We start from the raw sequence: 27268 nt of genomic DNA, 5'->3' as shown, positions 1-27268 counted from the left end.
GCATTTCCTAATATTTGCCGCCCCTCTGCAGCGCGCTGCGGGCAGGACGCCTGCGCCGTGCGGGGGGGCGGGCGCCGCATCCCAGCGCTCGGAGCTGCGGGCGCCGGCATGAGCGGAGGCTTCGCCGCGCCCAGCCGGACCTGAGCCGGGAGACAAAGGGGAGAAGCTGCCGCCATGGGCGAGCAGCTCCGCGCCCAGCCCGCCGCCCCGGCGGGGCCGCCGCCGCCCGCCGCCGCCTCCTGCGGGCGGCGGGCGGCCGCTCCTTGCCGAGCCGCGCGTCGGGCGGCGCCCAGGGTCCTGCCCGGCTCGCCGCCTCCCCGCCGCACACATGAAGCTCATAGTGCCCAAGCAACACTGTGAGTAACGCCGGGGCGCGCTGGAGCGTGGGAAGGCTCCGCGGGCTTAGTGAGTGCTCCGTTCCCAAACGGCGGTAGAATGAAGGAAAAAGTGAATCTGGGAACCCGGCGCAAGTTATTCTGACTGGCGGGGAAAAATATTTGTAAACAGCTGAAATTTGTAATTTGCTTGTCATTTAGGAAGTGTTCGTGAACTGCTTGTCTATTTCAGGTTTGGTTTTCAGGCTGATACTAAAACGTCCTATTTGTTAATTCTGTATTTCCTCAATTCTCTATGGTTTATTGATTAGTAGTCTTGCTTACTTGGAGGTATTGAATAATTCCATGGTAAACTCTGCAAGTGAAACAATCTAGGGGAAAAAGTTTCTTTTCACTGTCACTTTGCTAGCCCTTCACATAAACCCACAAATGTTTGGTTCTTTGTTGCAAGTTCAGCGTGTTCCAAAAGGATAATAGGGATAGTAGAATCACAGCTGCCTGCTGCCAAAATTTAAAGATGTTTCTACTCAGTAGGAAGTAGTGTCCATTCAGCTACTCTGGGGTTTGGGTTTTTTTCTTTATTTTGAAGTGAATGTTTTAAAAAAACCTTTCCTGGTTAAACAGAACAAAATATTCAGAAACAGCCTTAAAGAGCTGCACCTTTCACGGGACTGCATATTAGCCAGTGCATGCCTTTTCTGACTTTTACAGTGCTTTTGGTGAGCTACTCATGCCACTTTCCCTTAGAATGTTCTTTGACTGATTAATCATGTAGCAATTACAATACCTGTTAATAGTTAATTTAGTCCTCTATCAAATTTAACCTGTCACTGACCAAGTTGTTCTCTGTCACAAACTGTTTTTGTAGCCTTTGTCCTGCTTCACGTTTTCTCCATGGGCTAAACCTGCAGAATTTGGACTGGCTTACATTTCGATTTGGTGTAACTAAGAAGAGTCAGCACTTGCATATCAAACACTCCATGATAGTAAAAACTATTTTGAAACAAAGAATAAAGCTTTTAGGGATTCATGTAATCACTTGATTTAGAAAGAATGAGTGCTTTGGAATTTCCATCCCATCTTGAGGGGAAAAAAGAGCCCATCGAAGTAAACAGCATAGGTGACTGACTGTATTGCCCAAGGTGTATGATAACTGGATCTTCAGGTGTGGAGTTTTAGTGAAATGAGGCTTTAATGAAAACAGCAGCTGAGGGAAGTGCTTTGTAGAACTATTTTGTGGGCAATTTATTTGCTGATTAAAATACGTCAATGCCTGCTGATATACTTTGTAATCTATATGGTTTATTTTGTACAAGAAAAAGTTTGAAATTTAGTATTAGTCATACAGGTAATAATGATAGCACATTGTCACCATCTTAAATTAATTACATTATTATTCAAATTGTCCTGGTACTGCATGCCTTTCCACTGCGTCCTCCTCTAGTGAATACTACACAGTACCATTTTTACTGGTTTCTTTGGTGCTTTTAATCCTGACCTTGCACATGTTTGCTCTTTTCTTAAGGACAGATTGCAAAATGAAGTGCAGTTGCCACATGGCATGTGAGATCAGTATTGATTGCAGGGTTTGCTTTGTGTGGTGGAGAAGGTAATAAGATAATTGGCATTTCCTAATATTTCAACAAATGAAACCTATCTTTCTGCAGCAATTATTCCTTTAAATCCTTATTTTCTTGTTTTTACTTTCTACCAAAGTGAGATAGACTTGTGAACATAGAATTCTTTTTCCCCTCTCAGAAGGGAAGATTCCCCATGATACCAGTGTGCTTTGCTGATAAGCCTGCTGTGAGAGAGGACTCCTGGTACAGCCTCTGCCGGGAATCCTGTCTTGGCATTCTTTTTTCCTTCATTTAACTAGATGGGTTGTCGGGGATGTTAGGCTGGTGTCACTTTTCTTTTTCAAGTCGGTTTGTGGTAATATAACTACATGTGTGTGGATGGTCACACCTTTTTAACAAAAAGCGCTCTGCTTTGGGTTTGAGCTCTTTGTGGGGTTGGTTGTAAATTTTGGGTTTTGTCTGTTCTTCTGGTGAGGAGGAAGACATTCAATATGCCCCTGCTGCTGAAGATGAACTGGAAGGCTTCACCTGATATGAGTGCATGATTTAGCTCTAGCTTTTTAAAGTTTGAGGAAACTTTAATTATTAAGCAGATATAATAATTTTTTGAGTTACATATGCTAGTTTCATTCAAAGAAAAAAATGCTCTCATTTTATTTTTCATAACTGTGTAAAACAGGAAGAAGTAATTGAAAACTATGTGTAAGCTATTATAGCTTTATTTTTTAAATAAAAATCAGCTTTCCGAAGCTGTAAGCATACTATGCCATGTTATGTGTGTGTTGTTTTGATTTTTTTTCCCCTGTTACTTTTTTTGGCTCTCTCACCTCTTCTGGACCCAGTTAACACAGGAAGTTCCTGAATCATCGAATTATCAAACAGTGCATATGAAACGTAGTTGAAGTAATAGGATTTCAACATATATGTGTTCAGAAAGAAAAGCAGCTGAAACGAAGATATTTCATCTAAGATGACTGAGATATCAGCGTACTGATACCACCATTCAAATTATTGATAAAAAAATTGAAATACTGTGTCTGTCTTTGAGGAAATACAGGTCTTGTAAGGGAGATGTATAAGTTGAAACAGTTTTGGCAAAAGAAGAAACTGCTGCACACTGGTCAGGAATAAATCCAGGGCTCAGGTAGAGAGAAGAATGTTCTATCCAGCAGGTTTCTAGCACAATCTCTTTCTGAATGTTGAGGAGTAAAAAGATTCAGCTGACCTTATGTGGTGGTTGGTTAAATGTATGAAAAGGATTACTCTTCTTTATCTTCTTTAATGGAGGTAAATGTTACTTGATGGCCCAGGAGTTCCCTCTCATCCTTGCTTCTCCTGAGCTGTTGTCTGTGAAGAGAATGTTGTGATTTGATATTTGCTTTCCACATGCCCTCATTATATTGTGTGTTAAGCATAAGATTTTTAAAAATACAAGGTGTTGACATCTGAATATAATAATGCCTTGTAGGAATAGCCTGATAGTCTAGAGTTAATGGAGAAACTAGGTAAAATGTATCACGGAATTTCTCGTGAGTGAACCTTTGCCCCAGATACACAGCTGTTGGTGTGCATCAGATTACCTACTTATGCAATGCTGTAGATACCTTCTGTTTGCATTGTCACATGCTTCTGCAGCTAAATTTTGGACTAGTACAGATTTTTATCTCACGATAACAAACCACTAAGTAGTTGGCATGGTTTATTAACATAAAGAGAATTAATTTTTTAAAATACATAAGTAGAGTCTTTGATTTATGCTAGACTTTTAAGAACACGTGAGGTATCTTGATGCTTTCTATATTGGTTCTATGGGACCTAAAACTAGATTTTACAGTGCTATTTTTGATGTACTACTGTGTAGCAATGCAGTAGAATAGTTCTGGTTTGGCCACAGTTACAGATTCAAGTGATCCAATAGGTGTGTTGCATACCTGCTGAAAAGAGAGAAATCAGCTCATTAGCCATATCAGACAATTTTAATTTAGAAGTGCATTTTTTTACATTGTGAGAAATTTCTGCAACATATCTGGTGTCTTTACTGCTCATAGTAAATCACACAGTTTTGACTAACTGTGATCAGCCTGAGGTGTGGGTGGGATGGATTTTACTTTCCCCTTCTTGCTTTCCTCTCTTTCCTAAATTCAGGGACACTTATTTAGGTCATCAATGAAATGCTGGACTTCCAGTTAAAAACAAACCAACAGAAAATCTCAAACACTGCTTCCCTCCACACCCCCCCAACTAAAAAAAATCCCTGCAAACAAAAACAAACAAACAAAAAAAAACAAACAAAACAAAAAAAAAACCTCCTACCAAACAAAAAAAAGAACAACCTGCACAATTTTCTCCCCATTGTCCCTCAAGTCTCTGGAAAACTTATCTACACAAACACTTTTCTTTCATACCCCCTGGCTGTAATACTGGGCAGGCTTTGTGAATTTCAGTGGCCTCTGAGTCATCTTATTCTGTATTCACAGAGGCAGCAAACACCAGGAGCACCTTCTGTCTGTGTGCAGATGAATTTTATATAGATATGGAAAAGAACTGATGGTGGATCAGTGGTGCATTTTGATTTGGAACACACTGATGGCAACAAAAGATACAATGGATAAGTTTTTAAGTAATCACTGGAATACAGAAGTGTTTCTACTCTCACTCCAGTTGTGCAGAAGTTATGTGAATTTCAGTGTGAGTTGTTAGAAACTTTGAGACTTACTTTAATTCCTAATTGGTCAACCAGTCAAGATGGTTGTTGAATTATTGCAAGTAATTCCAACTGAGAGCTGGTGTTAGAAGTTGAGAAGAAAACTAAGCTGTTTTTCTGCATAACTGAAATATCTGGTTTTGTTGTCTGATCTTAGGCTCTTTATTTGTGCTGAAGAAAACTGCTGGTGTTTTAAAAGCAAAGTTCCTTTCTTTCTGCAGCAGTCCATTTGGCTCACAACAAAATGAAAGGAACTTAGATTCACAGAGAGAATAAACTAAAAAAAAAGTGTCCTGGTATTTCTGCTCACTTTATAAATGCAAGCGTTATGTGTGGCTGTCCCAAGAATTATGCAGAGTTGAAGAAACTTCATAGTTGTTTTCTACAGTACTTATTCTTTGTGAATTATTTGGTTATAACTCTTTAAAATGTTAAGATGTAAAGTGAAATGCCTTGGCAGTCGTTTATGAAAAACTCTTAGCTGTTAGTGCTTACTTTAACACTTTTATTGCTGGGCTTGTGTTTGATAGGAGAATGGAACACTTCTTGCCTGTTTTAAAGATGAAATCTACACTATAGCTTTCCAACAAATGTTGGTGCAGGTAGAGTGTAGCAGGTTTGATGCCCTTAATGAAAAATGGTGGAAAGTTGCTTATACTTAGCTACAGGCTGATTCTGTATGGCATAGTCCAACCATGCTGCTTTTAAAATAAAACTTCCTGCTTGCATAGTTAAGATACATCTGAGGAGGAGGCTTACTGTTCCAGTGGGACAGGTAATTAAAGTTCTCAGTAGCTTTAATAAAGATTTGTGTAAATCACTAATGGGATTGGCAGCCTGAGCTCCACTGCATTCCAATGTTGTGCAGTGTGGATGAGACAGCTTTCACATAAATATTTACCTTGTAATTTCCCAAGTGTTTGAGTTGCACTCAAACATATGTTAATCTATAGCATATTTTTCTTCTTTAAAATAAAGTCTGTTTTAAACACACTTGTTTTGAATTCTTCCCATTTCAGGGAACTCTTGTGTATCTGCATAGCATGATGTATCTTCCCAAACCTCAAATTAGACTTCATTTCACTGTCTTTATGTAGCTTACAAAGCATGGGAAAAAAATTAGATTTCACAACAGGTAGCAACTACTTCATTGGAGTTTATGTATTATGCCTGCCTTGTCCGTGGGGATCTGGGAGGAGAAACTGATGATTCAATTACTTGGCATACAGCAATGAAGTGAAATAACTGTTTTAAATGTCTGACATTTAAGGATTGGTTTGGGCAGGGAGAGCATATTAAAAATTGGAGAATTTAGACTTTCAAATCATTCAGCCAGCTGATGCTGAAACACTTAGGGTAAGAAAAAAAGACTAAGCCTCTTTCAGCCTGAAGATGAGTAACTTAATTGTGATCTGTGATCACATGAGGAAGGACAGTGTGATAAGTACCTCCTATGCTTATTAAAGTGTTTGCCCCAAGTTGTTTATTTTTAGGTTCACTGGCAGAAAAATCAGCTATGCATATGGTATTTATGGTTTCAAGTTTGTATCAACACTAAGTTGAGATGTCCTGGTTGGTGGAATCATTTTTCTAGCAAGTCCGCCTGATTCTCCCTAAAAAACAGGAAGGTGACTGTGTGACTGCTATTTTGGAAGTGTGTCTTAGATGTTAATCATATACTCAGTACTTTTAATTTAAGTTTTCTAAGAAACACTGCTAGCTCCCTCATCTGCAGTGCCTGTGTATGGATTTTGTATTCTCAATTCTTATTTTTTCATAAAGTTACCTGGCTTACTATTTAAATTGTATGCATATATATATATGTATAAGTGGAACAGGTAGACCAGCTTGATTTGGTTACTGTCTTCTGCTGGGTGTTCTCCATAGTAATTTTCTCCTGCTATTAACAAAACAAAGATTTTGGAGGACCAAGGCCAGCTGTGGCAAGCTGAGAAGCAAATAGTGGCATTTCTTATATAGTTATGTGATAGACTAAGACATATACCAGCAAAGGGAGTCTACATTCAAAGGACAGGTCTGTAGTGGTAAACATTGAACATAAGGCAGCTCACTTTGGCCACTATATACAAATGTTGCAGTCCAGCAGAGCTGCTGGTTCTGATAGCTTGGAGTCTGGAGGCCTCCAACATAATGGGAGCTCTGTATTGCTCTTCAGACACAGCCTTGTGACAGTGGAAATTCTGACTGAGCTTGGAAAGGCAGTTGTTACACAGTGGGAATATGACTTGAGAAATCTCATTCTCCTGTTTGTTTTGTTGTTTCTTCTTCCTCCTCATCCTGTTAAGTCTTAGCAGAATTGGAGCCAATTGGGTGAAATACAATTTCATTTCATTTCTCACCCATTGGTGCTGATTGGGTGAAATGCAGTAAATGTGCTCTGTCAAGAAGTGGTGACTGAAGAGTAAAATGATTTCCTGGGAAAAAATGTTTTCATTTTATTAAAGCCTGCTTCTTCAGACAAGAATATTTTGAGATTTTCCTTATTCTTTTTCGTAACTGAGGCTTTATGAAGGCTTAACCTAGAGATGTGTTTAAAGCATATGAGTTGGACGTAAGTGATCCCCAGTTCTCAGGAATAGATACTGCTACTGTGACTGCACTGAATTGTCATTCAGCAGATGCTTTAAGTGATTTGTCTACCTGTATATGTATAGTGACATTCTCTTTTTTCCTCCCTAATCTTACCCTTGTTCTTAGCATTCCCATGGTTTGGAATGGATATCGGTGGAACATTGGTTAAACTGGTCTACTTTGAACCTAAGGACATTACCGCAGAGGAGGAGCAGGAGGAGGTGGAAAACCTGAAAAGCATTAGGAAATACTTGACCTCCAATACAGCCTATGGTAAAACTGGCATTCGTGATGTCCACCTGGAACTGAAAAATTTGACTATGTGTGGACGCAAAGGAAACCTGCACTTCATCCGCTTTCCCAGCTGTGCCATGCACAGGTTCATACAGATGGGCAGTGAAAAGAACTTCTCCAGTTTGCACACTACACTCTGTGCCACGGGAGGTGGAGCTTACAAGTTTGAGGAAGACTTTAGAACGGTACGTGAACAGTTCACATGGGTTCAGTGGGAGGTACTTTGGAAAAATATCATGAGAGCCCATCTATTAAAACTTGCTGGGAAAATAACTTATTTTTTAGTCCATCCTAACCGATTAGGAGCAACAGAATCAATTCACATTTGTTAATTGGTGACATTGCTGAGAACATGGAGCGGGGAGGGAAGGCTATTTTGCTTGCTGGGTATTCTACTGAAGTGCTGCTGTGCAGGATGTTTTTAGTAGATGTGGAGGTTTTTTAGACTACGGCTGTGATGATCAGATGCTTCATAATCAACTGAGTGTATGTTATGACAACCTAGAAGCCTGACACTATAGGTACTTGCAAACTGGTTGTCTGTTGGAAACCAGATATGAAACCATACAGGGTGGAGATTTGATTCAGGTTCCCTTCCCTTTTATTAACCTTCAAACAGACTGAAGTCAAGAGTCTGGAAGACTCTTGGAGCATGGGGGAGAGACAGTGTGTGGGAGCATAATAATACCAGCTAGCTTTTGATTTCAATTCTGTGAGAGTGCCATTTAAAGAAAGGCAATTCATGAGATGAGTAGGTCTCAGATGCCCAAGTATTTAAAAATAGCCTTTGCAGGGAACTCCAGAAGCTGATGTAAATGTGAAGTTTTGCACTAGAGTACTCTTCAAAAATTGGCTGTCATGCAAAAGCATGGAAGGCTGTTGTACAAACCATGTTGAAGAGAAAAAGCGTTCAGGAGGCAGTTGTCTGTTGTGTATCCATCTGTATTGGGACATATCTTCATTTATTTTCTGTGAAAAAGAGACTAATCTGATTGTCCCAGAACAATGTCACTAAGACTAATGTGAATTATTTACTTGACTGGTGGGTCTGGCTCTTCTGTCCCTAACTTTTGACCTGATCTTGAGGGAGAGGAATGGCTACTGGGTATGGCAGGTTAGAGATGCTTTTCTGTCTCTGCTTCAGTACAGGGAGCTGTCATACTGAATCACCAGCTGCTGTGGACTGCAGTCCTTGGCTCTGCGTACTTAATTTTTAACTCCCAAGCAGCCATTCCTGCTGTACAAGAGAGTTTTTTCTCTGTCAATACCCTTCCATCATCAATATTCTCACATACCAGATGACCAGGATTCTAAGGGTGAAAAAGAATGCTGTAAGAGCTCAACATGAATTCCAACTGTTAGGCTGTTGTGCAGTCACTTTCAGTGAATATTAGACTGTTTCCATGTCCAAGGAAGGATAATCGAGATTATCGAGTTTCTGAATTGGTGTAGTAGTCCACTACTAGTGTAAGATTTCTTGTTGTTTAGGCTGACTGCAGGTCCCTTAAAAGTTAGAGTCTACTGATGATTAAGTCCTCAATAACTTGTTTGCCTTCAGGTGTTTAAGGATGTTGGCACCACTGTAGGAGGTGAGTTTTAGTTCTAGGCAGTGTGGCCTCATTTGAGGTGTTTTTGAGTATCTTATCTCCTGGGAATGATTCAGGCCACATTCTTTATTGACAATGGGAGGTCACTTCAGGACTTTCTGAAGAGGCTGACTGTCCCCTTAGAATGGTCAGTCTCAAATTCATCTTCCTGCATCATGTAATAAGGTAAGGAAGTTCACATCCCTCACTCCCACAGCTGTAGAACTGAACTGGAAGTTACCTGGTGCCTCTCACAGCTGAACATTTCTCTCTGTAGCTTTGGCCTTACGGGCTGTAAGTATGAATCCACAGCGAGGGATCAGTCTCATCTCAGCTGCAATATAGTCAATATAGCAGGGGAGCCATGGCTGGAGGAGTTGGGGCTGTTTTGCCAACTATTGAACACAAATACAAGGTCACATAGCAAATGACTGGTGGACTTAGGCATGAATTCCACAGCTCTGCAGTGTTGTTAACATCCTGTGTGCTACAACACTTGTAGGTAGTTTAAGACAAACCCTATAAAGGCTAGCTAGGGAGTTTTCTAACATAAAGCTATCAGTGAAGTGTACTCTCACTAAAGTGAGTGCTTTGGACACCTCTTACAGCTATCCAGGTCCATAGCTTCCTTTATAGCAAGTGTTTCTTGGCTCAAACTGTAATGTCCTTAGAGAATTACAGAAGCAGAATATTATCCATTACATGGACGTTTGCTTGCTTCATCTCTCTCAAAGGGCAGCATGTTCTGGGTACTGGCACTTAAATTGTCACACTTCATTAGCCATGGTAACAGCAGCTGGCTATCAGTGTGTTCTGCTGTGTATAAATTGATACTGGACAACAGCTTCAGGACTGCCCTGTCAAAGCTCTGAAGTACCTGTTTCAAGTATTTGACCACTAATTCACCTCTAGAAGTAGAGAATATGTGCCAAGTCTAAATCTTGCTACTGCAGGTTTCGGTATTGTAAAATGCCTGATATGGAGGAGACTTTAAATCTTCCTGTTTGTTCCTTAGCAGCAGTGTGGAAAAACTAAGGTATGTTTGTGAATGTTGTTATTTTCATTAAAAAATATGGCTACATGTTAGTAAATTCATTTGATCTAGCTAACATGCTTGTTTTGGCCGTTTATTTTCCTTTGTATATGCTTTTAAGTTACTTGTCTTTCACAGTATTTCTCAATGTGACTGTAAGATTGCACAGATTTAGGACAAAAGATCCAATACATTGCAAAACAACATTCAAATCCCAAGGAAGGAAGCCTTCTAAGATGATAGAAGCTTTTTCTCCTTAAAATAGAGAGGCAAATACCCTGTTGTTACTTGTCTCTTCCTTTGTCTGGTTCTGAATCCCTAAATGAGTTAAATAGGTTTGATCTCGACGTCTCTGTTGCTTTTGTGTATTAAAAAAGAACATACAGTGTTGAGAAATATTCTGTTTACCTTAAGAGTGTTTATTTTTCTATAAAAAGGCAACTAAATCTACAAAGCTACCTAGGTTTAGCTATTTCACCTCTCTCATTTGATCTGCAGTGTTGGAGAGGTGGATACCTGAAGAAGTCTCCGTGGTCTGATTACTGGCAGCATGTTGGATCTTTTGTCAGTCAGTAGCTTGGCAAATCATGTGACTCATTCTGAAGATCTGAGTGCTTACCCTAGAAGTAGGAAAATTGACTCTATTCATTATACTAGACCACAGAAATAATTTTACCAACCATATGGTTACACTTAATGTTCATTGAAGAGAACATCAGTAAGTAATTCACCAAAAGGACTGTTTCCAGCCTAGGGGTTTTTTTCTTGCATTTTTGTTCTTTTTTTACATCCTCTCTGAATGACTCTGAATGGTCTTTATATCTGGCAGTCTTTATTTTCAGGTAATAGTGGTATTAAGGCATGGATGAATCTGCAGCCTAATTCTGATAATCCTTCCTCCTTTCCCCAGCTACATACTGTCACTTCACATATTCTGTAAAAGCTCGAGTAACCACTTCTGTGGAAGTAAGGAGCATTTAGACTTACTTGCTTGTGAGATGAATCTCTCTGTGCTCTGTGACTCCTGCATGAGAGCACAAACACATTACTTGTACAGAAGTTTGCTGTTAATGTAATGAGGAATAAATTTTTAGGCTGCCGCTCAGTTTTATAAAGCAACTCAATGTAAAGGATGAGGGGAGAAAGGACTGTTCAGACTTCTGATTAAAACCTGCTCCATTATAAAATTTCTGTTGATTGCAGTGGCTCAAAGGTGGGATCTCTGTATTCCTTTCCTGAACAGACACCTGCAGAACCTGACTTGTCTTAACAGAAATTTTACTGCTGTCTTCAGTGGGAGCAGCTTCTGTGCTAAAAACGCCCAATCACTTAATCAAGAACATTTGGGACAGGGGAAGAAGGAAATCTCTTACCAACAGACTCAAACTCAGGCCTTGACCTTCCTGTAAAGGAAAATTATTTAAAAGTGAGCTTGGCTGTTGGATAGTGATTTTGTTATTAGCTAATTCTTAGCTAATTATTAGTGATTTTAGTTATTAGCTAATTCTAAGGCTTGACTTTGTGGTATGAGCTGAATGCCTGAGGATGACTTATAGACTGTGTTCATCTTAAAACAAATAAACTCACTGTCCTGTGTTGTAGGATGAGTAAGCTGTGTAACTCTTTCACGAGACTCAAAAATCTTCTTGCTGAGGAGGCTGGAGGCCCTTGTTCAGGCTGTAGGGGCTGGGCTGGAGTTGAAAGAGGTGTCCAGAGAATGGGTAAAGTAACCTCTTCAAAGGGAATGGAGAAACAATGTGCATCTCTTCCCTGCCAAGAGAGAGGAGAGATCCTTAGGGCTCGCTGTGCAAGGGGGCAGAGCTCTGCACAGGATTCCTGATGAGTGCGTTTTTTGCCCAAAGCTGATATAGAGTGAATCTTCTGCCTCAGTGAATGTTGGGCTTGCAGTTAGTTTGCATTAGACTTTGTCTTGTCTGATTGTGAGTAGTTATTTTCAGCTCCATAAAGTAGCATGGTTGGGGTTTGAAGTGAAGATAATCAAAATATAAAGAAAGCAAAGTCTTTATGAAAGTGGAGGAGATGGAAGGAAAAGCTAGATTGTAAGCTATTCTAAGAAATAAAAACTGGAGCAATGCCCACCAGACATAAAAGAGTGACATAGTAAATGAGGCTGTTGTAATTGATAATTAAAAACTTGCCAGATGCTACTCCTAACAGTTTTTTACAGAAAAAAAAATATTTCTCATTGAAAGTCCAAGCGAAAAATGAACTCGCAACTGCATCTAGGTTCAGACTTTCCTGTGTTCACCAGAATACAGTATATGTGGGTGGAATGCTTCTTGAGCTGGAGCTTCATTGAAAATATGTCTGCACACCAATGGTGATACATTAGACTTCAACCCCAGAGCACGTATGTCATGGCTGCCCTCAGCTCACTTCCAGAGGACTGAGCTGTTTCATGTTCACCTTGCTGAAGTGGATGTATTTGCTCACCCATAATAAGAAACAAATGGGACCCAAGTCTTTGACATATGTGCTTCCATACTTGAAAGTACAGACAAGCTGGTACCATGTTTTTTCTTTTTATACTGCTTAGTACTGGAATACAGAATTTTTTTTTTTTAATATTATGCTATTACACTATTTAAAAAACAAGGCAAACAACAAATGAATCCAATTCTAATTTTCAACAGGTAACACAATTTTCCAGCACTTCTTGCAAGAGTACAGGAGATGGTCTTTCGTTCTTCTTGGAATAGCATCTGTGCATAGTAGCAAGACACTTTTTGTATCCTTGAAATGAGCTGTGTTTCAGGAGTTTGATGCTAAGGTCATAGGGGGAAATGTTGGCTTCTTTCTCTTGGTATGTTGCACTTGCTTGCAGGCATGGTTGAAGTCCTAAGTCACTCCTTTTGATGGTCCTGGAGAGTTTCTTCAGGTCTAAAGTGTTTTGTTCCATTCCCCAGTATTTAAAAAGCAGTCTTAAAAAAAAGAGGAATAGCTGCAGTCTGGCTATAATGCAGAAAAATTATTCTTTAGAAAAATGTATGTGTGGTTTCCCTGTAATCATCATAAATTTTCCCTCCAGAGTCCTGTATACTACTTTGTTCTGCAGTTGTTCTTCTGTCAGCACAACTTTCTGACATAACCTCTAGAGAGGCACTGTGCTAAATATAGTTACATGAGGGCAGAGTAGGGTAAGTTGACCATTTTGCTGTCTGACTTCACATTAGGAATTGCAAAGGGCTGTAGAACACCTGGAAATACATTTTGTAAACGTTGTAGGAAAAACTTCCAATTAAAATGTGCTTCTAGACACAGCTTCCATTTTTGTTATACATATTTTCACATAAACTTTGGTTCCTCTAAGAAGAGGTTTGAACAGCTGAAAATTGAGGATGCGTAGAGTGTGGTAGGTCAGGTTATGGCAGCAGGAAGGAATGTTTGCCTACTTGTAAATTAGTTACAATGGTTACAGGTAAATCTATGCTGCAATGCAGTTTTGGTGCTTTGAGACATTGTGAGCAAATACACAGTTGTGTATGCAGGGAAAGGGACTGAATTGTGACCATAGCTCAATCCTGGCTTCTTGTACAGGACTGGGTTACTACATTTCTTGAAACTTTGCCCTAATTTCTGTTTAGAAATAAGAACAGTAGTGGCTCAGTAAGCTGTTTGGAGCCTTGGGTGTCTGGTGGCTGCAGAGCTTTTGGTTCTCTGAAGAAAGGTGGATTGACATAGAATACTGATGCCTGTGTTGATTATTCCAAAAATCAAAAACAGACTGTTGCAATGGCACAGGAAAATAGTTTTTCAGTCTGCTATGAATATCATACATAAAAGAAAGCAGTAATAGGAGTTCTCTGCTTATAGTATATCAACTGTTAAATATAGCACAGAGCTATAAAAAGCAGAACACATTCTAATGTGTCTTTTATACATGGAGGGCTGGACCTAATAAAACCTTTACGTGTAGTGCTTGAGAAAGAACCAGATTAGTTTTTCTTTTTCTGTTCTTACAGAGTTGGTGAGGTGACTGGAAAGTTTGTAGAATTGAGGAGCTTGTCTGTGGTTTTGTCCTGGTGTCAGAAGTGTTCTACTCTGATTTGTATTACTTGTTTGTGTCTTGCAGGGTCTCTGGCTAGTGCTTGCCTGTTTGTAAAAATGTAGCATGGATCAGACAAAAGCAGCTTGTGGCTGGGTATTTGGGTTACATTAGAGTAGGGGTTTGGACAGGAGGGGCCATAAACCTGCTGGTGACTCATCTGCACAGCAGCTCCTGGTTCACAGCACAATTGTGCATGTGTTCGATCGTGTTTGGTCATGCTGCATCCAACTTACACACCAAGGTGAGGAAACTGACACTGTACAGCACATAACCTAGGGAAAGATCGTGGGCAGTACAGAATATTTCTTTGTGCCACCCAGGTATGTGCAATGTTTGTTGAACTGAATAAATCCTGTAAGGAGGGATGACTTAGGGGACTCCATGCAATGTTCATTGTGATAAAGAGTGCATGAAGGGTTTATTATGTTGATACCTTGCATCATACCTTGTCTTGTGTATATCTTGGAGCTTTTCCTCTTGCTCTAATAGTTAGAAATCGATTAAATCCAAGATATTTGCAAAGTACCCTTAAGAATTTTGTAACTTTTCTTGAAAACTTTTTCTCACAAATTATGCTTATTCTATTTGCTAGCTAAATGGTTCAAGTCTTTTATGCTGCATGTCTGTTATTTTAATTCGTGTAGCAATGTGCTAACAAAAAAAAAAAAAAAGAGGGGATTGCAGAAGTTGCAGGAGGAAAGACAGAAACAAGAGGAAATTATTTCCAACTCTCTCAGCTGTCTTATGAATGACTGAATCTATACTGAGGTCTTTGAGACTGCTGGTTTGGGGTTTTTTTGGTCTTATTTCTTTTCCCTGGTTACAGGCTTGCAGGAGTGGCAAGTAAAACAAAAGGACAGACCCAAAGAGTGGCATGGCTTTCACTTAGGGCAAGCTAGAGCTGTGTACAAGTAGAGCAAAGTCTTGAGAGAGGAGATTTAAATAGCTTAAAAGAATGTAACCTATTGACCATGCCTGCTCCACAGAAATATCTTCCCTCTTTATAGTGACTTAATATAGCTTCCAGAATTAAAAATAGGACATAGTTGCCCATGTAAATCTTCTCCATTAGCTGTTATTAAACATCCTGCAGTATGCAAATGCTGAAGAGCCAGCTGTGTACTGTATAACTCCATTATACTCTGCAGCTTTTTTTTTGCTAGAAAGTAGAGTTAGGCATGACCTGCTTTGCATCCATGAGGATGAAAATGACCTCAGGATTTGGATGGGCAACTTTACAGGGGTTTTTTTTGGCCTCTCCTCTGCCTAACAATGGAAAAGAGGGTTTCTACAATTGGTCAGTGTATCCTATTTTGAGAAAGGGATGTTATTTCTAATTCTAGTGAATAGAATGCTATGGCAAGTAGACATGTCTGTTGAAGTACAGTCATGGTGACCTGTGAGATCTCAGAGGGAATGTCTTTTGTTACTGCTCATCTGCCTTCTCTTTAAGTTGTATTCTGCTAGGGGCATGGGCCTGACAGTCTTTTTGTTTGGGTTTTTCACCAGACATAGGGGTTATGCCTCTTTTTTTCATGTGGCACTTTAAAGTGCTCATTGTAATTTAAAAATTAACCAGAATAACTAGTAATATGTATGAAAAAATAAATCCGCTGTATTTTTAATGCATATTTACGTAACATGAACATCTTGATTCTTGTATTGAAAATTTATATTGAAAATTTCATTAAATTGCTGGGAAATATGGTTGGATGATGAGCTAAAGTACTTTGCATCCTGAGGAATGCTGCTATGTAGGCATGTGTCTGATACTGCTCAAAAGCTGCAGAACACAGCTCCTCTTGGGCTGGGAATGAGGGGGAAGACATTTATTGCATCAGAGTACGAAGGAGGAGAAATACTTCCTGCTTGCAGAGCCCAGAATGTCTCAGAGGCAAAGGAACTAGATTACTGTGTAGCACATCATTGCTTTGGGAGGTACCTGTTGTCAGGCACATAGTGAATTTTTATTTCAGACTTCATGCTTAGATCTTTGTACTGCTTAAATAGCATAATGTGTTACTATTAAAGTGGTCAAAGTGCTTCAGTGGAACCTTTTGTCCTTCTCAGTGTTGTGTTATGCTAGGAAATATCTGTTTCTTAATTTCTTGTTATTCTTTTACAGATGGCTGATCTACAGCTCTATAAACTGGATGAATTGGACTGTTTGATCCAGGGCCTCCTTTATGTTGATTCTGTTGGTTTCAATGGCCAACCAGAGTGCTATTATTTTGAAAATCCTACAGATCCTGAACAGTGCCAGAAAAAGCCTTACTGCCTTGATAATCCATATCCTATGCTGCTGGTTAACATAGGCTCAGGGGTCAGCATCCTAGCTGTGTATTCTAAGGACAATTATAAAAGAGTTACAGGATCCAGGTAAATTTACTTTTGTTTTGTTTTTTTTTAAATTGTTTTCTCCTTCACAACTGAACAGGTAGAATTAGAGAGTGTGATCAGTAGCTACAGCTCCAAATTGTGCATGTATTCCCATTTCTTTTAAAAGCCTACCAGTAGCAAGGCTGAAAATATCCTAGGATACCTTCAGAGAGAGAATCTATGTCAGGGAAATAATTGATCTTTAGAACTGCCTTAGTCTCTTGTTGGTGTTCTTACCTATTTTACATCTCTTGCTGTGAATTACCAAAATAAAACTGGCCCAGCAAATGAGTCTTCTCTCCTTTGCATTCTGCTTTTAGTTGCATGATACATATTAAATTGTCTCCTGTATACTGCACATGACATGATTATATATCTTCTATTGCCTTACTTAGGGCATCCCTTTGCCACAATGGTAGCCATGAGCCATTTCTCTATCTGCAGTACAGATGGATATAAGTTCAGTAGGAGGCAGTGGATTTCTTGCAGTTCTGGGTCTTTTTCAAGCACAGAGATTTTGGCATCTTTTGTAGACATGCTTCTAATCCTTTCCACTACGGAAGGAAAAACATGACTGCAGTGTGTTGTTGACTTGTTATAGGTGATGAAATCAATTCTGTCTTGTGGCTGGTGTGCAGAGCTTTCTACTGTTCAAATACTGAGTATACCACAGTTTTGTGAGATGTGTTCTGAAAAACCCAATAATCCGAGAGCACGGACTAAATAGTGTTCCTATGTGACCTCCTGTGCTTTTTGCATGAAGTGCAAGTGTGGTGTCTCACTTGTTTCCAGTGGCTCCAGTCGCTGTGACTGCAGTCAGTGGCCAAGAAAGAATGAGAAAGGATGTAGAGATTAGTAAGTTGAGGTTCATGTCTGTAAGACTGAAAAGTTCAAAGCAGAGCTTTAATGGGTTGGCAACATGTTGTGCACAGTTAAATAATCCCTGCTAAATTTATGTAGTCAGTAAATATTGTACTTGAGCCCTTACAAAATATTCAAGGGAGTGCTCCTTGCTCAGAGTTCTTGCAGGGAAAGAACATTCAGGGCTGATGCTGGGCTTGCTTTGAAAAAGAGCCAACCAGACTGCTTCCTGCCTTTGGCTTGGGGGACAATATCTGTCTTGGCTGCCAGCCCTTAAAGATTTACCTTTGTTCACTGTTCTTTCTTTCCTCACTCATTTGAGTGCTCTGCTGGTTAATTATTCTTGTGCAGAAAACTTGTTAGAATGCAACAAATAGCAAAGGGGTATCTGAGGTGCTGGATTGGACCTTATTCTTAGTATAAGAATATTCTTTAGTATAATTCTCCAATTCAAGGATTAAAGACTCAAGTCTAGCTCAGTTAAGACCACAGTTGTGTGAAACAGGAGCTCAGCGCAGTGTCCGTGTTCGCTCCTCGAGGCAGGAGCTGTGAGATGCAGTTGGCACCTGAGTGCAGCATGTTGCAAATGGCACTCTGGAGGGCTGTGGTGAAAGCTGGCTCAAGCTGCTGGGCTGAAGGGACTGTGCTTTTGCAGCCTTGGAGGAGGAACGTTCCTGGGCCTGTGCTGTTTGCTCACCGGCTGCGAGACGTTTGAAGAAGCGCTGGAAATGGCCGCGAAAGGAGACAGCACCAACGTGGATAAGCTGGTGAAAGACATCTATGGAGGAGACTACGAGCGCTTCAGCCTTCAGGGATCTGCTGTGGCCTCAAGGTGGGTGTTAACTGGGCTGGCTGTAAGCAGTCCTTTGGGAAACTGCCTGTGCATGCTAAACTGAGTGCATCATCCCTGGACTATGCACTGGGTTCGTGTGGAAATGTCACTCCGTGTGTCATGGGGTTTGTCCTTCGATCTCTCTTCTACTTCTTGCTCTTTTTTTTTTTTTTTTAAACAGGTGTGAGTAATGCCTGATACAGTTTGCTTCCATTTAAATTACAGTTATTTTGGAAGTGTCCTTATTCATTGTTCTGCCTTTCTAATGAGATCCCTTTTCACATTTTAAATCTGTCACAGATGAATGGTTATCAAATCCAAAGCAAAGCTTGCTAAATGATAAAATTTTAAAGGCTTTTATCACTTCTGAATATCTCGAGTTAAAAGACATGATCTTCCTCACACAGCTTTGGTCATATGATGAGTAAAGAAAAGAGAGATTCCATCAGTAAAGAGGACTTGGCCAGAGCTACTTTGGTCACCATCACCAACAACATAGGTTCTATTGCTCGCATGTGTGCACTGAATGAGGTAAGTTACTTACCATGAGCTTAAAACCTTTACAAACAGCATAGTGAGATGATCAGGATGCAAAAATGCAAATTGCTGACATAGTAGATGTGTCACTGGCCTTGGTAAATATGCATATATTTAATGTCATGTCATACCTCTTGTGGCTTGTTATGCGCATGCTTTGATGCAAAGTGTCAGGCTGTTCAAGCTTCAAAGCTACGGAAGAGGGGAGAAAAATTGTCTATAAAGATCTCTTTGAGGCATTGACTTTCAGCCTGGAGTGTTCACTTGTTCTCAAACTGTAATACACAGATATTGACATGTTTTTAATATTAATTATTACTCTGTTACTTTGTAGTTATTTATAGGTTTCACTGTAGCAAGATAGAATTTATTTTGAATAATATTTTGCTTAGATTATTTCCACAGCAGGATGGGTTCAAATTGTGTATTGTGTTAAATGTTTGGATAGATGCAATTTCCATTGCATTGTGTCAGAAAAAAGAAAAATGCAGTTCATTTCCTTCCTGAGACTCCTATCAGATGCTTATTACATTCTTTTCATTAGGCATGATAAGTAGGGATGGGTTGTTCCATCCATACCCTACAGCTTCCAGCAGTTAAAAAAACCCAAAAACAAACACAAACCCCACCACAAACCCAAACATTCAGGCCCTTGCTTTTATCTGCAGATTTCATCCTTTACCATTATGTGGTGACTAATACCTTTCAGCTGCTCTTAGCAGATCATAAATGTATATAATTTTTTTAATACATAGGTGTTTTAGCCACACAGTATTCTGTTGGTAGAAAAAATTGCTGCCACTTTTATATTTTTAATCAACAACACACAGAACCAGAAAAATGGAACAAAACAAACCCAAGGAACTCACCAAACTGCCATCTAATCACTTTATTGGGTCCTATTTAGCTTATGGCTTTATCAGAAATAGTAAATAATTAATCATTAGTGCTTTTTGTGGGTGTGGGTTTTGATTTGATTTTTAATCAACCTTTGATTCCTCTTCCTCTTGGTCTGTCCAAGACAAAAGGTCCTAATACTTAGTCTCCTTACCTAAAAAAGAGAAGATGCTCTTTTATGCACTGCTTAGTTTTGTCTTTTTAATCAAAAGATATGGTTGTAATTTTAATATTGAAATATCAGATCTTCATATGACATTCAGAGTGTCGTTGCTCAATGAATTTATGTGATGACATATGGATAGATTTTGTGTTCAGAGCTCCTTTACTAACAGTTCATAGTATTTCATTTTTATGAGCATGGAACTAATTTCTAAGAAATCATCAACAGTCCCTCCACGGTATCACCTTAAAAGCGGAGCCCATCAGGCCTATCAGTGGAGCCTATTAGGAGCCTATGATTGTGTCTGCATAATCAAGTGTCTTTGTCTTTCCCCCTTTCAGTTGTGTCATTTCACTTTTTAAATTTGAACTTCATCTGACATTTTTTCCTCAGTCACATTATATAAGTCTCTTCAGCACTGCTATGCTCTTAATTTTTCATTTTATTTCGATTTTGTATGCCATTATTATGTTTTTTTGCTCATATTCCTCTCTAGAGGACCTGATCAGCACAAGTTGCAGTATGTATGCCCCTATCAAATGCCACTGATAACCTTCCTTCATTGTGAAAAGTGGCTGCAGACTTACTTTTTTTTTCTTGGCAATGCGACTCTTTCGGTCAGGATGATTCTCTTTCAGCTTTCTCTTTGCTTTCAGCTTCTTTACAGTGTTGCCTTGTGGCATGGAGTTCAAGCAGCATTGTACAGGGCTATCAAAGCATGGAGAGTTGCAGCAGGGAACCACAGAGGAGGAGACAGGCTGCTAATGAAACTGATGCTTCTGAGTCACTCTGAAAAAGTTCCTACCATCTTTTTTTCTGGGGGCAGGCCTCTTAAAAACTGATGTGATCCATAGAATTTGGTGGAGGAATGTGAATTGGTGTGTTAAATATTCTTCATTTCATGGTGTCAAAGCAAAATTTCTCCAACACCTGAAGTAAATGATTTTGTAGTGTTAAAGAATGAAAACTTCATTTAGTTGCTTTATGTACTATTAAAAAGAAAAACATGCAGTATCATTTCAAGCAAGCTAATCTTCAGATAGCTTGCTCTTGGAGAAAAAAATTAATGCTATCACTCTGCTAAATAATCTAGAAACCTAAATTGCCTTTGGGAAACATGGCTCTGACTTACAGCAAGCCTGATAAATCAAATCCTCAAATAAGAGCTAAATAAACAGTTGAATATGATATTCTTTTGTGGACCTTGTATGTATTAGATTAGAGTTAAGGTAAAGCTCACTTTTAGGTTGACAGAATCAATTTATGCCCCGAAGCATGACTTTTGATAAGTTTTTCCCAATGATTGCAGCTTTAATATTGGGTTGAAAATGACTTGCATATGTGCAGGAAAAAAATGAGGCTGGGGAATAAATGAAATATTCTGTCTGCAAAACTTCAAAGCAAATTTGCTTGCACAAAGTTGGCAATGGGGTAGAAAAATTCCATAGTCTGGAACCATTTGGCCACAAACCCTTTGAAATGGCCTGTCCTAAGCACAGCAGAACTGCATAAAAGAAACTGATCTCCTGGTTTATACTTTTCTGACTCACAGAACATGTAAGTTTGCACTGAACAAGCTGTCTTGCAAAAATATGTGCAGGTTTTTTATTGTGTTATTGATATAGATTTCCCTATTCAATTATATTGGTAAATAATGTGAATATGCTATATTAAAGCTATACTATAGCTTTCTGCTGCAGGGTAGTTGAACAATTTAACAAGACCCCACAGAGTGAAAGAGTGCATGTCTTTTCCAGGTTTAAAAGTAAATTGAGAAGACTTCCTTAAGAGTAGCATTTCAGCTTCTGAAAAACGCTAAACTTGTTTTTAGTTCAGATCAAAAATTTAGGAAAGTTTATATTATTAATAGAGTTTTTCACCTTGTCAACTCAAGGAACGTTTGAAAAAGAATTGAAATTTGCATGTTGGTCTACACTGTTATTCTAGTAGATATTACTAATACCTTTAGATTCAAAATTTGCAGTAATTTTTATACTCTGTGTTAGGGATTGCTTCTGGTAACAGTAGCTTTGTTTTTATATTCAGAAAAAAATCATATGGATGTGAAATTGAAATGTAGATTCTAATCAGTTTTATGCTATGGCATTACAGGAAATTAATTACTTGCATATTTGTCCCTCCTTTGTCTGAAGTTGCTTCAGAGACAAAACTGCCTTATCCAAGGATGCAGGGTGCTCTTGGCCATGTTCCCTAGCAGCATTTTGAAATTTGAGAAGTTCTTATTTTCATTCATAACTTCCTGAGTGTGAATGCATGCTGATGTGACTGCAGAGTCTGAGGAGATGGGTGACTGAAGGAAATGATTTCAGTGGAGTTGGTGTTGCTGTGTTTGGTGTGAGGGCAGTCGGGGCTGTCCCTGGCACACGGTGAACGAGCTCCGGTGTCTGGGGATCGTCTCTGCAGCACTGGGTGCTCAGTAGGATGTCCCCTGGGCTGTGACACAGGCACGGCCCTGGACATGGCACAGCTGTGGCTGTAGCACAGGAATTGCTGCAGAGCCAAGTGTTGGGCTTTGTAGAGCTGGATCAAAGTGGAGGGATAACCCTTGCTAATTCTAGTCCCTGTGCAGCCTTGCTGGCAAACTTCTGCAGAAGACTCTTGAAGATGCATTCCTAGGGCTCCTCAGGACTCCTGTAAAAGGTTTCTTCTCCAGGATGTGGCCTCTCACTGAATCTTCTAGACCAAGTCTAGTGTCTGCTGAACACCATCTGGTACACCAGTGCAAAATGCAAGTGCAGTTTTGTGCACAACAGGCAGAACTGGGCTTGGTAAGATAGTTAGGGGCATTGTTTAAACACCACACAGAGCCACTGCTTGCTGCAGCAACAGGCAGAACTGGGCTTGGTAAGATAGTTAGGGGCATTGTTTAAACAGAGAGCCACTGCTTGCTGCAGTGGTGTACATACAAATAAGGATGGTCTGTGGCTTTCTCGTTGGCAGCTAAGTGCTGATGGTTCAAAAAATCTTAATTTCCTGTGAAAACTGAGTTCAAATGAGCTTTGAAACAAAGGAATGCCATACATATCAAGTATTACTATGTTAGCCCCATTTAACTTGCTTTTTGAAAATGGAGTCACAGTCCTGATAATAGATAATGAAAGATGCTCCTTCTCATCTCAAACATAATCCTTCTCAGATACCCTTCAGAGGTTCTCCATCTGGACTTAATAATCACAATGATCTCTGGAAAGTTGCTTCATTTAACATGCAAGGAGGAAAGATGTTTTCAGAGCATCCATATGCAATTAAAGAAACCAAACACCACCACCAAAACACTCATAATCTGAGTCATGTTGGGAAGGTTGTGACATTTATTCAATATTTTAAACAAATATTGGTAATCTATGATAATAGCCTCTCATGTTCTTTGAAATAAAGCTCTGCACCTCCCTGCTCTTGCAATGTCTCTACTTAGCGGCCACTAGCTGCAATAGTTTTTCACTTTTCAGTTTGAAGTATTTAAATGTAACCTAAAATTCCAATTTAACTTTGTAGTAGAGGCTAGTACCTCTGCCTAGTAGAGGTACATGTTAAATGAGTCAAATTATGTAGCTGAATATAATTTTTCTGGTATGTTTTTCAAATTCAATTTTACAGAATATCGACAAAGTGGTGTTTGTTGGCAACTTTCTCAGAATTAATATGATTTCTATGAAGGTGCTAGCATATGCTATGGATTATTGGTCCAAGGGACAGCTAAAAGCTCTGTTTTTGGAACATGAGGTAAGGAAATATGTGTTGAACTTCCACTTGTAAGTACAAAATTCTTGTAGTTCTTTTTTTGGTGAACTTGAAAGGGGAGAAATGCCATTGCTTTGAATTGAATGCACAAGCCAAGTTCTGCATAAGTGCTATTTAGTTTACAAATTCATTTGAAAACACTACTTGTAACTTCTTGGTTTGTTCACTAATCTTGTGATATGTGTTGTTAAACATTGCCCATTTCTCATATTTGCTTTCTGAACCTAATAGCAACAATGTTCATTTGTGTGGGCTGGTATAAGGGAATCTCGAGTATAATTCATTTTTGTAAGCATAATTTTGAGGTGACTACCAGATGGACAGATCCATAATGGAAACTGCCCTGCCTCAGTACAGTATCAGTATTGTGGTTTTGCAAATTTTTTTTTCATAATTTTGGAGAACTATGTAAGACTTTTTCCAGTATCAGGCCCTTTCTTCTACCTAAGGATGATCTTACTAAATCATATTTTAGATAGAGCAAATTTTTGGCATGCCTGACATGCTTTTATTTGCCTTAACAGAACTGAAAACTTTGTGTTCGTGTTATGTCTTGTTTTGGAATTTGATTGGTTTTGGTTTTCTTTTGCCTTTGTTCAAAGGGTTATTTTGGAGCTGTTGGGGCTCTTCTAGAAATGCTTAAAATGACAGATGATCAGTGATGAAGCTGTCTGAAGAGATTCCTACCACAGATGCTGCTGGGTAAGAGTGAAAGCCACTGCAAGAATGGAAATGAAGCCATTATGGTAGTTCTACCTGCTGGATTTGTAAATAATTTAAAATCCTTTTAGCTGATCTTTAATTTCTGGGTTTTGACCTTATACTTCAGAATTCATACTGGGAATTATGAGATTTTTTTTCTGTACACTGTATTTTATAGGGGAAATATGTGCAAAGTGGCCAAACATACAGATTTTATGGATTTATTTTAAAAAATGGATACTGTTTAATGTAGGACCTGTGATATGAGGCATCTGCTTTTCTTCTGGGGTTTACTGATTAGTGTGGTAATTTTAACTTCATTTAGTAATCACTCTAGGAGATTTTTTTATCTTATTTTCATGACGTTTCATGATTTGTTCTTGGTTTCAAATGAAACTACAAAGCTGATGCATTTTACTGTGAATATTAGTCATTGATTTTTTTGCCTTTCCTTTCCTCATTAGATGAGATACTTTACATCTCTCTGCCCACCCCACTCCCCCCCAAAAAAAATTTGCAAATCATTCTGTGGCTAAATGCATTTCTTCAAAGGACTGTGAGGAAGCTTCATAATAGCAGGGGGTTTAAGATTGTAATTTTTCAGTGGCCATGGATTACAACAGGAAGAGACTGCCAACTGGTTTTGCAGGGCTGATTCTTCTTTATAATAAAAAAAATTAAAGAAGATGTGAACTAAATTTGAATTATTCAATTGACACTAAAATGAAAATCTGTTTCTGATTAAAACTTTTGATCAACATGAAGAGTTCTGTAGTAAAGATGTTATTCACACTTGGTATTAGATGGTAAAGGGAGACTGTCTTCAGTTATTTTTCTGTAGTCTGCAAGTTTTAACTTGTTCTCAATTGAAAACAACTGATAACAGCATTATTAAAAGCCCAGTTACTAAAATTAGAAAAATACTGACTAAAGTATTTTCTGCTTTTAAACTAGTGTTAACTTCCTGTCCAGGACAGTAAAATTTGGGTGTTTATTCAAAGACAGTATTTTCTACCTTTTCAGACTTGTGAACCTCTAGATTTGTTTTCCCAAGTTGAACTGAGATCCCTTTGAAATCCATGTATTTAGGTTGCTTAGTCTCCTTAGACACCTTGAGGGCTCACAAATGAGAGACTGAAAAGCAATTCATAAATTATTTTGTCTTGCAGGACTGTATGTGATGTCACATAATGTAAATGACTCATCAGAGGGACAGTATAGAATTCAGTATATTTTTGGAGGGGGTATATTTCACTTTTTTAAGTCATTAACTTACTTATCTCCCAAATGTTGAAAGATGGTAATATTAACTGAAGTGTGAACTTGTGTGATGGAAATAAAGACCACTACTGTTTTGACAGTTTCAATGTATCTGTGGAATTAATTTCTTGAAAGCAATGATGTGACATACATAACACTTTTTTTTGTGACATACATGGCTACTTACTTCCATGACAATAGTTTGGTTCTTGACATGTTTTTACTCTTCATAACAAGGCTTTAGTCCTTGAAACCTTTTGCCTGCTTGAAATTGACTTTAAAGGGCTGTAAACAAAAATATGAGATAACATTAGCATGTTGAAATTGATATTTTCTGTAATATTGAGCTTGAGATAAATGCAGATGGCTCTGCTTAGTGCCTCTATTTTTCAATAAAGAAAAAAACCAAACTTTAAGGTTATTGGCTAAATTTTGCCTTCAAATAAAGATTCACTTGTACACTGTTTTGGTTTTCTAAGGAAAACTTCAGAATGTTGAGAGCTAACTGTGCTTCTTATGATCGCCAGTAGAGGGGAGCCCGACATCAGCCATGAAACTGCTGGTTTCAGAGCAAGATCTTGTCTTTCTCTCCATTTTCTGTTTTTGAAGGGAATTTGACATGGGAATGTCTGTCACTTAGGTGTTCTTGCGTTCTTCACATTTGGAATTGTGAAGGAAGAATATAATGTTAAGTAAACAAATATGAAAAACCTGCTGTTCTTTTAAGATTAAAATCCTCTCCTTGTCAAAAAAACAAAAAGAATTCAAACAAAAAAACCCAAACAACAACAACAACAACAACAACAACAAAAAACCCCAACAACAACAAAAAACCCCAACAACAACAAAAAACCCCAACAACAACAAAAAACCCCAACAACAACAAAAAACCCCAACAACAACAAAAAACCCCAACAACAACAAAAACCAAACAAAACAAAAAAAAACTCCCAAAACCCAAAAAACCCACTTGCATTGAAAAAAAATTATATCAAGCCATTCAGAGAAATATATAAGGGCTTTAAATTCACAAATTGAGGGCTGTATGGTTAAAGAAGAAAAGCACAATCATGGTAGCCCTGAAGTTAGCCCTAAGATTCTAGGGACTGTCAGCTAAGTTGGTCACAGTTCTAAGAGAAACACAAAATAAAACTTTACCTTAAAAATGCTGATTTGAAATTTAAAATGTTTACTAGGTAATTTTCTATAGTTAAAAGAATGAGAAAAATACTCTGAATTGTATATTACATAAATGAGCACTCCTGGTTGGGAAAAATGTTAGCAGACTTTAACTAGGATAGAGAGTTGTGGAAAGTCACAAAGTAGGAAAAACTAGAGGAAAGTGACACTGTGTGACACTGTATATTCAATTCTTCCCTTCCTGAGGGAGAAAAGCCTTAATTTCTTTGTTGACTTGAAATCTACAATTGACTACTTTTTCCTGTTTCCCCATCAGTACCATCAAATGAATCTGCTAATACTGTAACTTGCTTCTTTACCTTCAGACTTTGCCTGCCTCCACTAATCCCAGCCCTTGGTTTCCTCCTCCATGTCCCCCTTCTGTAATTAATGTATTGGATAAATGACAGTGTGGTTGATTTCTGGCACTGTTACAATATTTTTGCCATAGGGGAGTACTTTGGGGCATTTCTGAGAGCATTGGTGTTGCCTTGAATTTTTCT

The 27268-nt window shown here is 38.8% G+C and overlaps 1 protein-coding gene across 6 annotated transcripts in view; it reads left to right on the top strand.

Annotated features, from left to right (window-relative positions):
* Positions 1-25697, top strand: part of PANK1 (pantothenate kinase 1) — a 34306-nt gene extending 8609 nt beyond the window's left edge. For 3 of the 6 annotated variants that reach the window (XM_039709391.1, XM_039709395.1, XM_039709394.1), the window contains 6 exons: positions 7338-7690; positions 16319-16572; positions 18089-18265; positions 18673-18796; positions 23481-23606; positions 24227-25697. In XM_039709391.1, the coding sequence (XP_039565325.1) occupies positions 7338-7690; positions 16319-16572; positions 18089-18265; positions 18673-18796; positions 23481-23606; positions 24227-24286 (1094 nt within the window). In that variant the 3' untranslated portion in view covers positions 24287-25697. Of the gene's footprint in view, positions 1-32; positions 357-7337; positions 7691-9945; positions 10128-16318; positions 16573-18088; positions 18266-18672; positions 18797-23480; positions 23607-24226 lie in introns of those variants that run through there. The other 3 variants (XM_039709393.1, XM_039709396.1, XM_039709397.1) reach the window with 3 other exon arrangements.
* Positions 25698-27268: the final 1571 nt, after the last annotated feature.

This window comes from Passer montanus, unplaced genomic scaffold (genome assembly GCF_014805655.1).
Source record: "Passer montanus isolate IOZ18808 unplaced genomic scaffold, ASM1480565v1 scaffold21, whole genome shotgun sequence".
Classification (NCBI taxonomy): domain Eukaryota; kingdom Metazoa; phylum Chordata; class Aves; order Passeriformes; family Passeridae; genus Passer; species Passer montanus.
The sequence above is the reverse complement of the archived record's forward strand: the minus strand, read 5'-3'. Positions and strand labels throughout refer to the sequence as shown.